Source organism: Rhipicephalus sanguineus, chromosome 7 (genome assembly GCF_013339695.2).
Source record: "Rhipicephalus sanguineus isolate Rsan-2018 chromosome 7, BIME_Rsan_1.4, whole genome shotgun sequence".
In the NCBI taxonomy this organism is placed as follows: Eukaryota; Metazoa; Arthropoda; class Arachnida; order Ixodida; family Ixodidae; genus Rhipicephalus; species Rhipicephalus sanguineus.
Window position 1 is genome coordinate 13,331,964 of NC_051182.1, and position 13,913 is coordinate 13,345,876.

Sequence of the window (13,913 nt, forward strand, 5' to 3'; positions counted from 1 at the left end):
TCCGTTTCGTCGTGTAATGCAAATCATGTCGGCTTTCCTAACAGCAATCTTTTCGTTTATGCACTGTCGTTAATCGCGCGAGCATGCCTCGTAAAACTTAACTCGAGTTCAACGTCGTATGAGATTCGCTGCACTTTTGAGTTGCAGCGCGCCGAAATGGTTCCTTCAATCTCCTGCACGTCGTAAACATACTTGACGTTGACGAGCTTCTTGCGTTTACGCAGATTGCTTGGCCTGAAGAACTCAGCCACGCCAGAAACTGGCCGAGATCCAAAGCGCAGCACAACCGACAGCGGCGGCTCCATTGCGCATCTGAGCTTAGTGCTGCATGCAGCCGCCTGTCTGACTACTCGAAACCAAAGAACTTGTCGTAGGGGGCGCTTTTTAGCACCGTTTTCGCAGCGCCGCCTGGGCAGCCAGTCAGGCCTATAGTACATGCGCCGGCGGCAGTTTCGTGGGGGCGCTGCGACGAAGGGACCGAAAGCGCCTAACATTATCAGGACGCGTCGTGGAGCGGAGTGTCAACACCTGCATTATTTTTCTTACACCCTGGTTCGGATATTAGTCACTAGCTCAGTATTTTGTGCACGTGATTTCTCTTTGGTGTGAATTTTGAGTGTTTGTTGATTTTTGCCATGTTGTGCAATGTAAAAGGTGTGCCTCCCATCTCTCTCTCTCAATCACATCCAGCTTGCAAGTGCTCCCGAGATATGTGACAGTGTGTATATGTGTTTGTGCGTTTAAGGGGGGACGCGGCTTTCGTATCGCAAAAAAAATGGCAAAAAAAATCCATTTTCTGAAAATCAAATTTTCAGTTTCTGGAACCCTTTTTCTGATTCCAAAATATCTACACTGAAAACCACCAAGAAGTGCTTCGAAAAATTTGTTTTGCCCTCCGAGGTGGCGAAAATTATTGTGGAAATCGCAAAAAAAAAAAACAGCGATTTTCAAAAAATTCTAGCTTCGCGATGGCGCGAACGCGGACCAACTTCCTGGGTTTGTCGGAAAGGGCATTCCTCCGTGTTCAAATTGCCCGCTTCAGCAGGCTCCTCCATTCAGAAAGAAGTGCACAAAAAGCAAACACTTGAGAGTCGTTCCGAGGCTTCCGATTGCCCCAGCTCGCCTCGCCATTGGTCCGATGCTCGCTCCGGGAGATCGTCGTCTGCCGATTATGCGTCACGAGTTCGCGGCTGTCAAAAATCACGCTACTTCGTGACACATTCACAATTGTTCTGTGTTCATAGCTAGACGATCACTTGGAATATAATTACGCTTTCGTTTGGTGCTGCAAGAGGAAGTTCGATCTGATGGATGGATGGATGGATGGATAAGGCTGTACCCTTTAGATGGGGCGGCGGCTCACGCCACATAGTCGTAATACACTACCACTAGCACTATGTAGCACTAACTAGCACTATGTAGGTGAACGAATTTTCACTCGCGCCTTGATTGTAGCCACCAATCAGATAACCTCCTCCTGGTTATTTCTACCCGCTTAAAGTCTATTTTACCTTTACTGTCCCTAAACCCCAATGCTTTGAACAATTCTGTGCCATTTTTTTTAACTGTAGGGTGAAGCCCTTTACAGACCAGTATGAAGTGTTCAGCCGTTTCTTCCTCCTCTACACACGCACTACATAACGTGTCTATTCCTTCGTATTTGGCTCGGTACGTCTTGGTCCGCAATACTCCCATCCTGGCCTCAAACGATGGTGTGCCGCGCTTTTAGCGAACATCGCAAACGCGCGTCTCGGACCAACTCTCTAGGGTTGACTTCAGCGTCGGATTCGTGGTTAGATGTTCTGATTATCAGCACTTCTGACATCGTGACGAAGGCCATCGCGGGAGGACTCTTTGTACTAAAGACCACGCATTACGCACTTTGAAGCAACGGGCACCACGGCCTGCGCACCTACTGCTCGGAGTCGTCACTAGGCCTAACTCCACTCACGGCGCCGTTTGGCGAAACGAACCTCGAACTTTGCGGACAACGCGCTAGCGTACCTGTAACTATGTGCTTTTTCGCAAGCGAAGAAGCACATCGCTCGCCGGCACTTCGGAACCGCGGACAGGCATTTTACGCATCGGCAGTGAACTCCACAGCCGAGCTCGTCAGACCCCACGGCCACGGACTGCTCGGAGCAGCGGTAGCAATTTCGCACATCGGCACCTGAAAATGCTATCGTCACCGAACGCCGCCATCAAGCACATCACGCGCCGGCTCCACGGACCCCACGGCCAAGCACTTAGCGGTCAGAGTGCTGTCAGTAAGCACTAGTGAAGTAATTTAGACGTGCTTGGAGCCGTGCTTGGTATCGCCGCAGGCGTTTATGAATGTTCTGAAACAATGAAAGCCTCGTAGACTAGCGTTACCGCGGTCAGCCGAATGATAATACGTTGCATACGCGAGAGTGGCAAAAGAATGTGTAGGAAGCAGGGGGACGAGAATAAACTGCTCAAAAATCCCTGTGCCACTAATGTCTTGGCCATAATTGTTTGTTATTTGGAACGAAGGTATCAGCTATCATGGTGTGAGCCATTTTCTGTCACAACAAACCTCTCTTTATAAAAATTATTAAATGATTATTTGTAATCAATAAGCAAGACTTAATTTTGCTAATGACAGCATAAATACAAGAAATATGTGTAGTTATTTCAGTATATGGCAGATTGCAATACAGTAGAACCCCGCTGTTACGTTCCTCACTGCTGCGTTTTCCCGGCTGTTACGTCGTTTTCCGCCGGTCCCGGCATAGCTCCCATAGGATACAATGTATTGGGAACCCCGCTGTTACGTCGTAACTGTCGGACCGTTCCCGTATGATACGTCGCAAAGTGTGCTCGGAGCCGACCGAGTGACTACCAAAGAGAGCGGCCATGGTGCATTTTCACGCAGCTTGGCCTCGTTTGACCGTAATATTAGCCGCATGAGAGGCGCAAGCAACAGAATCTTTCAATTGATGCAAACAAAAGCATGGCCTTCGAGATTCAAATTGCAAAGATGGCGTCTATGACGTAACTGCTCGCGAAAGCAAGGCCTTCGAGATTGGCATTTACTATTGACAAAAGCATAGCCTCTGAGATTTGCATTGCACAAACATGGCGTGTATGACGTAATTGCTTGCGAAAGCAAGGCCTTCGAGATTGGCATTCACTTCTGCCATCGCGTTGGCGTAGACTCATCATCATCGTTATTTGTCGGAGAACGGGAGGAGTTCGAGCTGGTTGGAGCTCGCATGGTCGTGCGTGCGGTTCGCGGTCGGACTCGCCGCGCCGGTCGTGATTGCGTGTGCTTAGTTCTTTCATGCCTACAGCTGTTGGTGGAAAAAAAATCACATACGTTGATTACATTTCTGTGGATAAGGCCGTCCTAAGCTCCGCGTTTCTATCCATCGACTAGATCACGGCTGAGCGCGCCAATTTTCGTGCTGCTCGTAAGAATTGAAATAAAATTCTGTACCACTAAATATTTTGCCGTTTTTCCTGTTTTTCGGCTCTTACGTTTCCCGTCTCTTACGTTTATTTCCTACGGTCCCTTCAAAAACGTATCAGCGGGGTTCTACTGTATCTTCTTTTCTGTCATGTCTATCACACCACTCCTTCATACAGAGAACTTGGTTTGAAATCCATACAGGTTTTTTTTAGATCAAAAAAAGAAGAAGGTTATGAAAAAAAGAACAAAGGCACACTGGGGAAAGGCCACATGTCCAAGAAGTAAAACATCATAAAAAAAACCAAAGATCACAATCCTTAGGTGTTTTAGAGAAGGCCAAACCTTAAACGCAGTTTTCTCAATACTGTTTTTTTGGCATGTTGCTCAGCTCATGGAGCAGATATCTTGGCAACTACTACACAGATTTTGATTCCGTCTTTTTTTAATCCTTGAAGCCTTGTTGACAGGATGACATTATTCTTTACCTTGCTTAGGGCCTAGTTTTTTTTTTTTTTTTGTATGTGATAATCAGTGCATGAGAAGTTCTGATGCAATACATGAAGCTGATGTGGATGTTATTTGTAAAAAAACTAAAAGGAAGAGACCATTTTTAATAATGTCATCCTTTGTAGTGTTCTTTTGAGTAAAGATCAAGACCACTTTGAGCTTCCTGGCATGTTTTGTTACAATGCTAGGCTTTTCACCAGCAGACTATGTCATCAGATTATGTAACAGAGTGTAATTTGAAAACTACTCGAGATATCGCAATGAAACTTCATATATAGCTATTCGAGACATTCTTCAGTATGCCTGCCAAATTTCATTACTCTAGGTCAACAAACAAAAAAAGTTTTTTTCAATCGCCACCTCCCCCCTTAAACGTTCCAAAGAACTAAAATACGCTTCGTGTGTTCTGATGTTTTCAAGTTCAGGTATCATTTCATTTTGGAGTACAGTCAAATCTCATTAGAGCGAACCTCAGGTTAACAATTTTTTCAGATTAACGACTATTTCGAAAATACCCCTCCAAATTCCGATTAGTTTAATGTAAAAATATTTCACTACTATGAATTTCAGAATACCGAATGTTTCAGAATAACGTATCAAATTTTATCGCCCTTGTATCTACCCAACACTTCAAAATAACGAATAGCGAATTTAAAAAGTTACTCGCAGCAGCAGAAACAATGCCCAGCTCCGTACGTGCAACTATCATCATCACCAGAACGACCGCATTTCTCTATGCGCCTGCCTTACTCAAATGTGTGGCAGCCCTATCGCCATCACCATTGCCTGTACTGACTTGTTTTCTACGTCAGGCTTCGCCTCGTTGCGTCATTGCCTTTGCTTCTGTTGTTTCGTCGGGCAGCTCCACCTTCATGCTTGTTACACGGCTGTTTTCTCGCCTTTAGCTTAGTGGTTGTACATTCACGATGAGCTCCGGAAGCAGCACTGAAGGAATGTGGCGACAGTGAAAAATGAGACGCGAGTGACCAGCGGGATGAAGTCGCCAAAGATTACCCATGCATGCTTCACTAACGTTTGAACACTAGGCACAGTGCAACGGCGAAGTATGCACGTCGGCTGCACTTATGACCGATAAGATCCATACCATTTGTCGCGACAAGGAAACAGCGACGTGGACAATGAGAGCAAAGACGACGTTGAAACAGCGTGCATGAACCGACACGAAGAATCTGTATCCAACGCTGATGCTTCAAAGTGCATAAGAAGGATGCACACTCTGAAGAGTTCGTCTTGCAGCAGTTGAGCTGCACCAATCAAGCAAAGATCACGCTCTTCCTCAAATAAACGTGCACTCATTCCCTAATATTTTGTGTTCGTTTTTTTGGCGCTTATTAGAGAATAACATGAGCGCAGATGTATACCCAGTACAGGTAGCCGACTGATTTGGTTGCATTTACGATTTTCGCACAAATTTTTTATTTTTTCACTACAATGACTTTTCAAAATCACGAATGATTTTTAGCAGTTCCTCGAGATTCGTTGTATCGAGATTTGACTGTATAGGGGAGACCCGCTCAAGTTTGCCCGCCGACGCCAGCGCTTGCCATACCCCTGCCGGAAAAAGCGTACACTAGTAGCATGTTACGACCCTTTCGCTCCCTTTGGCTCCCACGCATTTGCGAAGCACGTGCTGCACATGAAACACCCCTCGTTCCGCGTGTTACCCCGACAGAAAAGGGGTAACTATTGCTGCGTCGTCAACTGTCACAATGGCCATGCAAACACGAAGGGGTCGGCTCCACCAGTGAAATTCTACCGATTCCCAAACAGATGGCACAAAAAAAGCAGACGACAGGCATGGATTTGAAGCTCACGCTTGAGTGGGCACGACCACGACAACTACGAAAAAAAAGCATAAGCCGTTGTTGCACGTCCATTGGTTTTTCTGGCACATACAGTGAACTAGTTGTTACTGTGTGTGCCGGTACAGCCTGTACAACACGGTGCACTTTCGATAGTGACCAAGATAAAATGCCTTGACAGCAGTTGGCTCTTCCCCCGCAGACTGCAGACAAAAAAAAGTTTTTCTGAAAGCTGGGCGCTCGTCATTTCCCTATTAATAATGCTATGCCACATTGATAGTACGCACGCTGTTCGTAAACTTGGAGTACCGGCTATAAGAACGGCAATAATGCAAGGAAGGACACGCGAGATAGATGTCAATTTTTGTTGCGGGAAAGAAAGAAGCCCAAAATAGACTATTTGTTTTTGGAGTGTTGCGTACTGCACGATAACTCGAATGGTTGCTAGTAAATTAAGGTATCCCAACTAATAGCAGTCACAGTGTGAGGGTCGCTTAACCTAAAACACAAGAAGCGGCCTTACCCATGCATCCAGTAACAAACATAGAGAGTGCGAAGTACACACAGCAAACCAAATAAAACAGGTGTATAATTACTCCACGTCGTAAACAGCGTCGTCCTTCACTTGGGAAATGCACTTCGCTCTGACGAGGACGGCGTCGTCTGTTATCACTTGCTCCGCATCTGCTACATGGCTGAGCAGACGCTGACCGTTCACCAAATTGCTGCCATGCGGACAGAAGCATGTACATCCTAACCGCGCGCGATGCGAAATTCTCAAAAATGCGTGCAGAACACGTGCAGCGTACGAGCAAAGCAACGCGTTTTCAAGGCAGCTTAAAGGGGACAGCGGAGGAGTCAACACTCGAGTAACGAGCTTTCTCCCCACATTGACTGACAGCGCCCGGCAACGCAGCGCCTCCCACGGCGTCGGTCTCCCCTATTGAGAATAATGCAGAACTAAAATCCGCATTTCTGAGAACTGCGGATTTACGAGAAATAAACTGCGATAAACGTCGAGTTTCCGCCGAAAAACACCCTCCAAATTTCAATAAAAATGAACTCAGAAAACACGGAGCCCTACTTATAACATAATTCACCGGAGTCGTGAATATCCACACCATAAGCAGTACTGTGCTATAGCCAAAACAACATTTTTCAAAGGCTGCATGTGTGCAAAACACGAACAGGGCGCCACACGATTCCAGCAATCAAGACATGTGACTCGGGTGTAAATTGCAGGTGCTTGAATTTGCAAATGTTGAGAGGTTACATCTGTGGACCTGCAGTGCTGACATAACGAACACACAAAAAAAGAGAAAAAACTAGAAAAAAAAGCGCCATAGTGGAGAGTCACCGACTAACTGATTGAACCTCTTCATTTATACCTTAGACTTCACATTAGACTACATTAGACTTCACCGCGGCACCACATTTCGCAGACACGATACATCATGGAAATCATGGGGGCAACGCGGGAGCCATGTTGAGCGACCTTTAGCTACCGTATTTACTCGATTCTACCGTGCCCTCGACTGTAACGCGCACCCGTTTTCCGCGAACAAAAAAAAAAAAAAAAGTAATACATCGATGTAACGCACACCCATTTTTCGTGAGAGAAAAGAACAAAAAAAGTCCATAGGAGTCAAACTTCGCACATTCAGAAGAACAAGTACTTGGGTTTTAAGAAGTAAAGTTTCAAAAAAGTAAAACACAAAGTCAAAAAGCGAGCCTTGCTGCTAAAACTGTCACCACTACGGCGGCGATACGAGTCGCGTAATGGATCAGTCCTCGTCGCTGTCGGACAACTCCTTGTCGCTGTCAACGCTCTTCGATTTCGGGAAACCGGCCCTACTTTGGTCCAATGAAACCTTTTCGTGAAGCTTTGCTGTAAAAAATCTTCTGCTTGTGAGTGAGTGAGTGAGTGAGTGAGTGAGTGAGTGAGTGAGTGAGTGTGAGTGAGTGAGTGAGTGAGTGAGTGAGTGAGTGAGTGAGTGAGTGAGTGAGTGAGTGAGTGAGTGAGTGAGTGTGAGTGAGTGAGTGAGTGAGTGAGTGAGTGAGTGAGTGAGTGAGTGAGTGAGTGAGTGAGTGAGTGATAACTTTCTTGTGGTCCAAAAGTGGCAGAAGCTGAACGCGACTGGAGATCCCGCTAGCTCAGCCAGGTGGCTCCACCCAGGAAGGTGCCGGAAGCTGGAGCCTCTCGGCGATGTCTCGGGCCCTCTGGACTGCCAGGAGTTGGTTGTTGAGTTCCATGCTGCCCATGGCAGCCTCCCAGGAGGGTTTGTCTGATAATCTTGACCCCGAATTAAAGGGGCACAGCCAGAGCATGTGTTCGAAATTGCAGTGCTCGTGATTACAGTGCTGACAGTGAGGTGAAAAGTCTGGATCGATTCTGTTTAGCATGGCTGGAGTGATGTACGTTTTTGTCTGTAGTTGGCGTAGTGTGACCGCTTGCGCTTTATTCAATTTATGGTGTGGAGGGGGGAAGAGCCTGCGCCTGTTTGCGCCAGTCTCGCACGCACATTTCGGGAACTCCGAACGACCGCGATGCGGCCCGATTTCCGTCCGTCTCTGCACATGTAATAACTATTCTTTTAAATGTGGCATCGTGGTGCACTCGTCGAGTACTTGGAGTTGGCACTTCCATGCTGTCGATGCGAACGCAGAACGGGATGACAATCTCTTCAGCACACAAGAAATGGCCAAGGCGTGTAGGAGGCGGCCATTTTGAAATGCCGATGGCAATATGATAAGCGAGTTTCTATTTTTTTTTTTTTTTGGTACTCGATTCTAACGCGGATACGATTTTTGGACTCGTTTTACAAGAAAAAAGGTGCGCGTTAGATTCGAGTAAATACGGTAAGCAATGGTGACGGTGCTGTTGAAGAAAGCATGTGAAATTTAGCAATACAAGTTGTCCGTTATGTCGATGATTACTTAATCATACCGAATGGCACCCATCCAGATTCAACTGCTGGTGAGACTTCGTCTATTTTTGAAAAGGATGGGCTCGGCTTGAAGTTCAAGTTTGAGCGAAGGATGCATCCGGTTTCTCGACCTGTGTCTGACGTTCTCTCCCACACGTGTTGGAAATATGCACAGAGATCTGTAAAACCACCGTTAAATTATACCTCGGTCCACAATAATAATATCTGGAGTTTAGCGTCCCAAAACCACGATATGATTATGAGAGGCGCCGTAGTGGAGGGCTCCGGAAATTTTGACCACTTGGGGTTCTTTAACGTGCACTTAAATCTAAGTACACGGGCCTCAAACATTTTCGCCTCCATCGAAAATGCAGCCGCCGTGGCCGGGATTCGATCCCGCGACCTTCGGGTCAGCAGTCGAGCGCCATAACCACTATTCCACCGTGGCGGGGCACCTCGGTCCACACTAGGCTGATAAAAAAATGCTATAGGGACGTCATGTTTTCGCCCAGTGCTCACTAATGGCTCATTCACACTGGGGAATCCGCCGGCCACAGCGACCGGAATTCGCGCGCCGCCGAAATTCCACATTGTTCATACCGCTTCGCAACCGCACCGCCGAAACTAGGGCGCCTAGTTGTCATCGTCCCTTCGCGCGAAGGAACGCTGGCATCGACGCGCTCTGCGTTGTGTACGCATTTCGTTATGGCGGAGCGCATAAACAGGAGCAGGGTCGTGGAACTGCTGGGCCTGCTGGAAAGGAACTTTCTGGCGATGTCTGACGAGGAGAAACATGCGTTCGCCGAACAAGAAACGACGCAAGCAGTCATGGTTAGTTCGCCCTGATTTGCAAGACGCGAGAAGCTTGGCCGAGCCGAGATAATGCTACCCGTTTTGCGAGATCGCGATGATGTATTGCAAAGATGCTAATCGTGACAACACATGGCAGTTGTCGAGAGCTACAGGATGATTACGAAAGACTTCGCTGTTGCTGCGGGCTTCGACGACTGCGATATCACAAGCGCGCCGCCATTTTTCGAATGTTCGACTCGTGTTTCAATTGGTTCGCGGTGAGGGAATCCGGCGGCAGCTGCCACAAAAATCGGTCCAGGATGGATCGGCGCGAAATGGGCTTTTCCGGCGGATCTCGCTGCCGCCAAAGCGGATTCCGCGCGCTCTCGCCGCCGAATGTCTCAGTGTGAGCGCACCATAAATCCTGTCCTCATACGATGTACGAAAGCCTCAACTCGCAGGCTTCGAAACTGAGGATGACTGGCTTTCCAGAGGAAAGGCTTTCTCTGGTTGCAGAAAAGCTGGCACGGCACATCAACACAAGGGTGTGAACAAGAGCAGCATAGGAATATGGCTGTCCTACCCTATGTGCATGGCTTGATCCCTTGCACAAAAAAGGCCACTTCCCGCTATAGCGTTAAGTTTTAATTTCTGTTAAAGCCGAACGTTGAATCACGAGCAAGTCACAGGCACAGAAATGTGCCAGTCAAATCAGACACGTCCATAAATACATCCCATGCTGTATTTCTGTGTTGTACTTGATCCCACTTTCTAGTGATCGTGTGTACGTTGGCAGGCGGGCCACTGCACTAATGTGTGCCTGTGTGAGCACAATTCGCTGAAAGGCCAAGCCAGCTCGCACTTGTCGCTCCACTGTCATGATTGCGGATGTGCTCCTTTGTTTGGAAGCACCACCATTTTGTACCATCGCAGGGGGCAGACGCAGCGGGAACCTGTGGAAGCTGCCCACATCAGCGCTCTGTTCGATACATGCATCGCTCAGGCCTCGATTACCTTGCTTGACAAAGAGCTCGATTATCCAAGCTTGCGAATAGTTATCGCTTTGTTGATTCAATTCTTTTTAAAAAATGACAGCTAAGCGTTCAATGGGCGGAGGGGTGAGCAAATCTTTATTCTCAACTTAAAAAAAATTGAATCAACACACACCTTCTTTCCGATTAATCCTTTGAGGGTTGTCACCGTATATGTACAACATGCCTGTATGTTTAAAACACACGCCTTTTTCAATCATTTCTCTTGCTTGGCAGCATGTGCTGCCACACTTCAGAAGTACGTGGAATTTTTTTCATGCACTGATGTCTCTTCGTTGTTTTTTTTCTCACTGCGATGGTCGTGCAAGCATGCTGCGTGTGTTCAGTTCTTGCACGCCTCCGCCTGTTGGCGCCAACACAATTGCATAAAACGATTATGTTTCTGTTGATGACTGTGTAGTTGCCTCCACAGTTCTGTATGTAAACAAGATTGTAGCTGAGTGTGTTGATGTTTAACAAAGTTCAGGAGGAAGGGTCGCATTCTTGGACGACTGCTTTCAGCGATACTTTCAGTTCTGCAAGGCCATCCACAAACCATGCCGATTTGGCAGTGTGCCAACCGTGCTAAGACAGCAAACCGAGAAGATTCTCGCTTGCGGACACTAGCACATTCAGCGATAATCTCAAGAAAGCAAACGTGTTGATGTGCGTGTTCACTTGAGAGAAAACCGCCCCATGTGCCAGAGGCGACATTCTCATTGGCCATAAAGGCACCAGGTTTCCTTAGGAGAAATTCATGCTCAAGTCATCATAGTGAGAGTTCACACAGCACTGCGGGTGTATAATCAGCACCATGCTTCTTGACTGAGAGCATAACAGCCGCACTTCCAGTAATTCCTGGCCTGACAGAACCACACAAGCAGTTGCACTTGTACCCTTGGAAAGGTTATGCTCTCCACAGTGCATCCCCATGGCAGGGACTTGGGTTTTTTAGTAAACAGCAAGCACACATGACCTTCATCTTTCTTTGTTTCCACAACGTATTTAGCTGCAGTTAGCAGCAGCCAGTGGTTGTGCAGTTAACGTTGAAATGTGTGTGGCAAGTGAGATTATAGATCCCAATTGATACGTCCTACATCCAGCGCGTGTGTTGCAAAAGAGATACAATTAATGGTAGGGTCAACCGCGTAGGTGAATGGTGTCTGTTGCACCTCATAAGCGGGCTCACCTGCCGGATGATGGGGTCGTCAGTGGTGGTGACCTTGTGGAAGATGCGGTTGATGCGCTGCAGGGGTCGCTCGTTCTTGCACGTGACCAGGTTGTAGGCCTTGTCGTAGAACTCGACTGCTCCGCACCGGTATACGTCGTGGCCCTCCCCGACGGCCGGCAGAGAGAGCTTGAAGAGGCGTGGGAAGTCCATCTCCTCCAGCACCTTCCAGCTGGGGCGCACGGCCACAGATGCCTCACGATGTTTGACTGGCACCTGGCCACCCTTGTTATCAAACTTCTGCCGCATCTGCTTCTGCCACTTGCGCACCTGCTGCATGCGCTCCCTGAACACAATTTATGAACACGTCAATCAGAAATCTCCTTCCGTGTAGCAACTGCTGTAGTCCTAAATCCTGTGCTAAATGCAGCGCCACTACTGTGAAATCTGAGGAAGTGCGTAGCTGGGCACCCAGTGATCGCGGAGTTCCCACTATTCCATTTACCAAACCGTCATTGAAGTCAATGTTTGAGGTAAGCACGTAGGGTTTCCCCAGCACGAGTAGACTCTTGTCAGGGAGATTTGCAAACTTAGTGTCCGACATGCGCGCTACTTTTTGCTGAGATTTATCGACTTCCTGCTTGTTACAGCAGTTGAGATATGTGTCATCTGCAGCGAGATCTGTCAGGTTGTCTCCCCCTTCAGATGTAGCGCTGGAGATGCGCCAGTGGGAGCAGCAGGGGCGGTTGACTCTCGCGCAGCACGAGAGTCAGCCGCATGTTTCTGAAGCGCTTTTAAGTTAATTATTGTGATTACTGCGTAGACCATTTATAATGTAACCGCTTACAGTGCAGGACCGGCTTTAATGCGGTTTTTTCTGACTCCCGTTTACCATCCCATAGAACTCCATGTATACGGATACCGCTTACTATGCAGTCCATACAAGATGAAAGACCGGTTATAATGTGACTCAGAAGGGTAGATGGGCGAGTTGGTAATTCATTCTGGAAACAAATAGCGCGAAAAAAATGTGAGACTAGTCCTGTTACTTTCTTCCACTAGTCCCACATTTTTTTCGTACTATTTGTTTCCAGTAAGAGCTAAAATGTGGTTGCCAGAAAATCCTCAGAGAAGCAAGGGAGCGCTTCTCTGTGGAAATGCGCCGGGCGGGGAGAGAGCAACGTCGGCGTTAAGGGGGGACGTGGCAACGAAAACTATCTTGGTTATTTATGAAGATAAAGTGATGAAATTTGGCATGCAGATGTGATATGTTGTGCTGACATCACAACTGAAATCGGTTTTGAGCTATCTGTTGTAGTTTATGAGTTACAACACTTGATAGACTCTCATTGTCATCCAAAATTAATTAATGAATTAGACATAAGATCATCAAGATTTTTGCATAAGTATATTCAGAAGGGCCCATTCTGTGCCATAAGGCTATTGGTTTATCTTTTAATTAGAGCTGTGCGAATAGCAAAATTTTGGGTGCGAAGCAAATTCGAATAATAAAGATTGAGTGTGAATTGAATCGAAAATTTTCAGAATAATTTTAGAATATTTCTGAAATATGTTTCGAATACTTGAAGCGAAAATTACAGAAAAAGGTTGCAGAGAATCCCTAACTATGTTCTTACGAGACAGGAACAGTAACAAGTCACAAACATGGTCAAAGAACAGATTTGTTCTTAAGGGAGGATGTGGCTTTCGTATCGCAAAAATAACAAAAAAATCGATTTTCAAAATCGCATTTTCAGTTTCTGTAGCCCTTTTTCTGATTCCAAAATATCGTCACTGAAAACTATGAAGAAGTGCGGTAAAAAATTTGTTGTGCTTGTCGAGGTAGTGAAAATTATTGCAGAAATCGCAAAAAAAAATTGCGTTAAAAAAAATTATAGCACCGCAATGGCGCAACCGGGCGCCGCCATCTTGGGCTCGTCGGAAAGAGCATTTCTCAGTCTTCAAATTTTCCGCTTCAGCTAGGTCCTCCATTAAGGAAAACGCATATGAAAAAGAAATGTTTGAAGTTCGTTCCGAGGCTTTCGATTGGCTGGGTCCGCCATGTTGCTCCAGCACGCCTCGCCATTGGTCCGATCCTCGCTACGGGAGAGCGTCATCTGCTGCTCGCACGTCGCGAGGTCACGGCTGTCTAAAATCGCGCTACTTAGTGATGCGTTCGCACTGGTTCTGTGTTCACAGGTCGACGATCGTTTAGAATATAATTACGGTTTA

At 46.9% G+C, this 13,913-nt stretch overlaps 1 protein-coding gene across 1 annotated transcript in view; it reads right to left on the reverse strand.

Moving 5' to 3' along the window:
* The window catches only part of LOC119400586 (eukaryotic translation initiation factor 3 subunit D), a 169,319-nt gene that overhangs the window by 149,203 nt on the left and 6,203 nt on the right, over nt 1-13,913 (reverse strand). Inside the window, exon 2 of the mRNA XM_037667649.2 lies at nt 11,703-12,027. Coding sequence (XP_037523577.1) covers nt 11,703-12,027 — 325 coding nt within the window. The remainder of the gene's footprint in view (nt 1-11,702; nt 12,028-13,913) is intronic.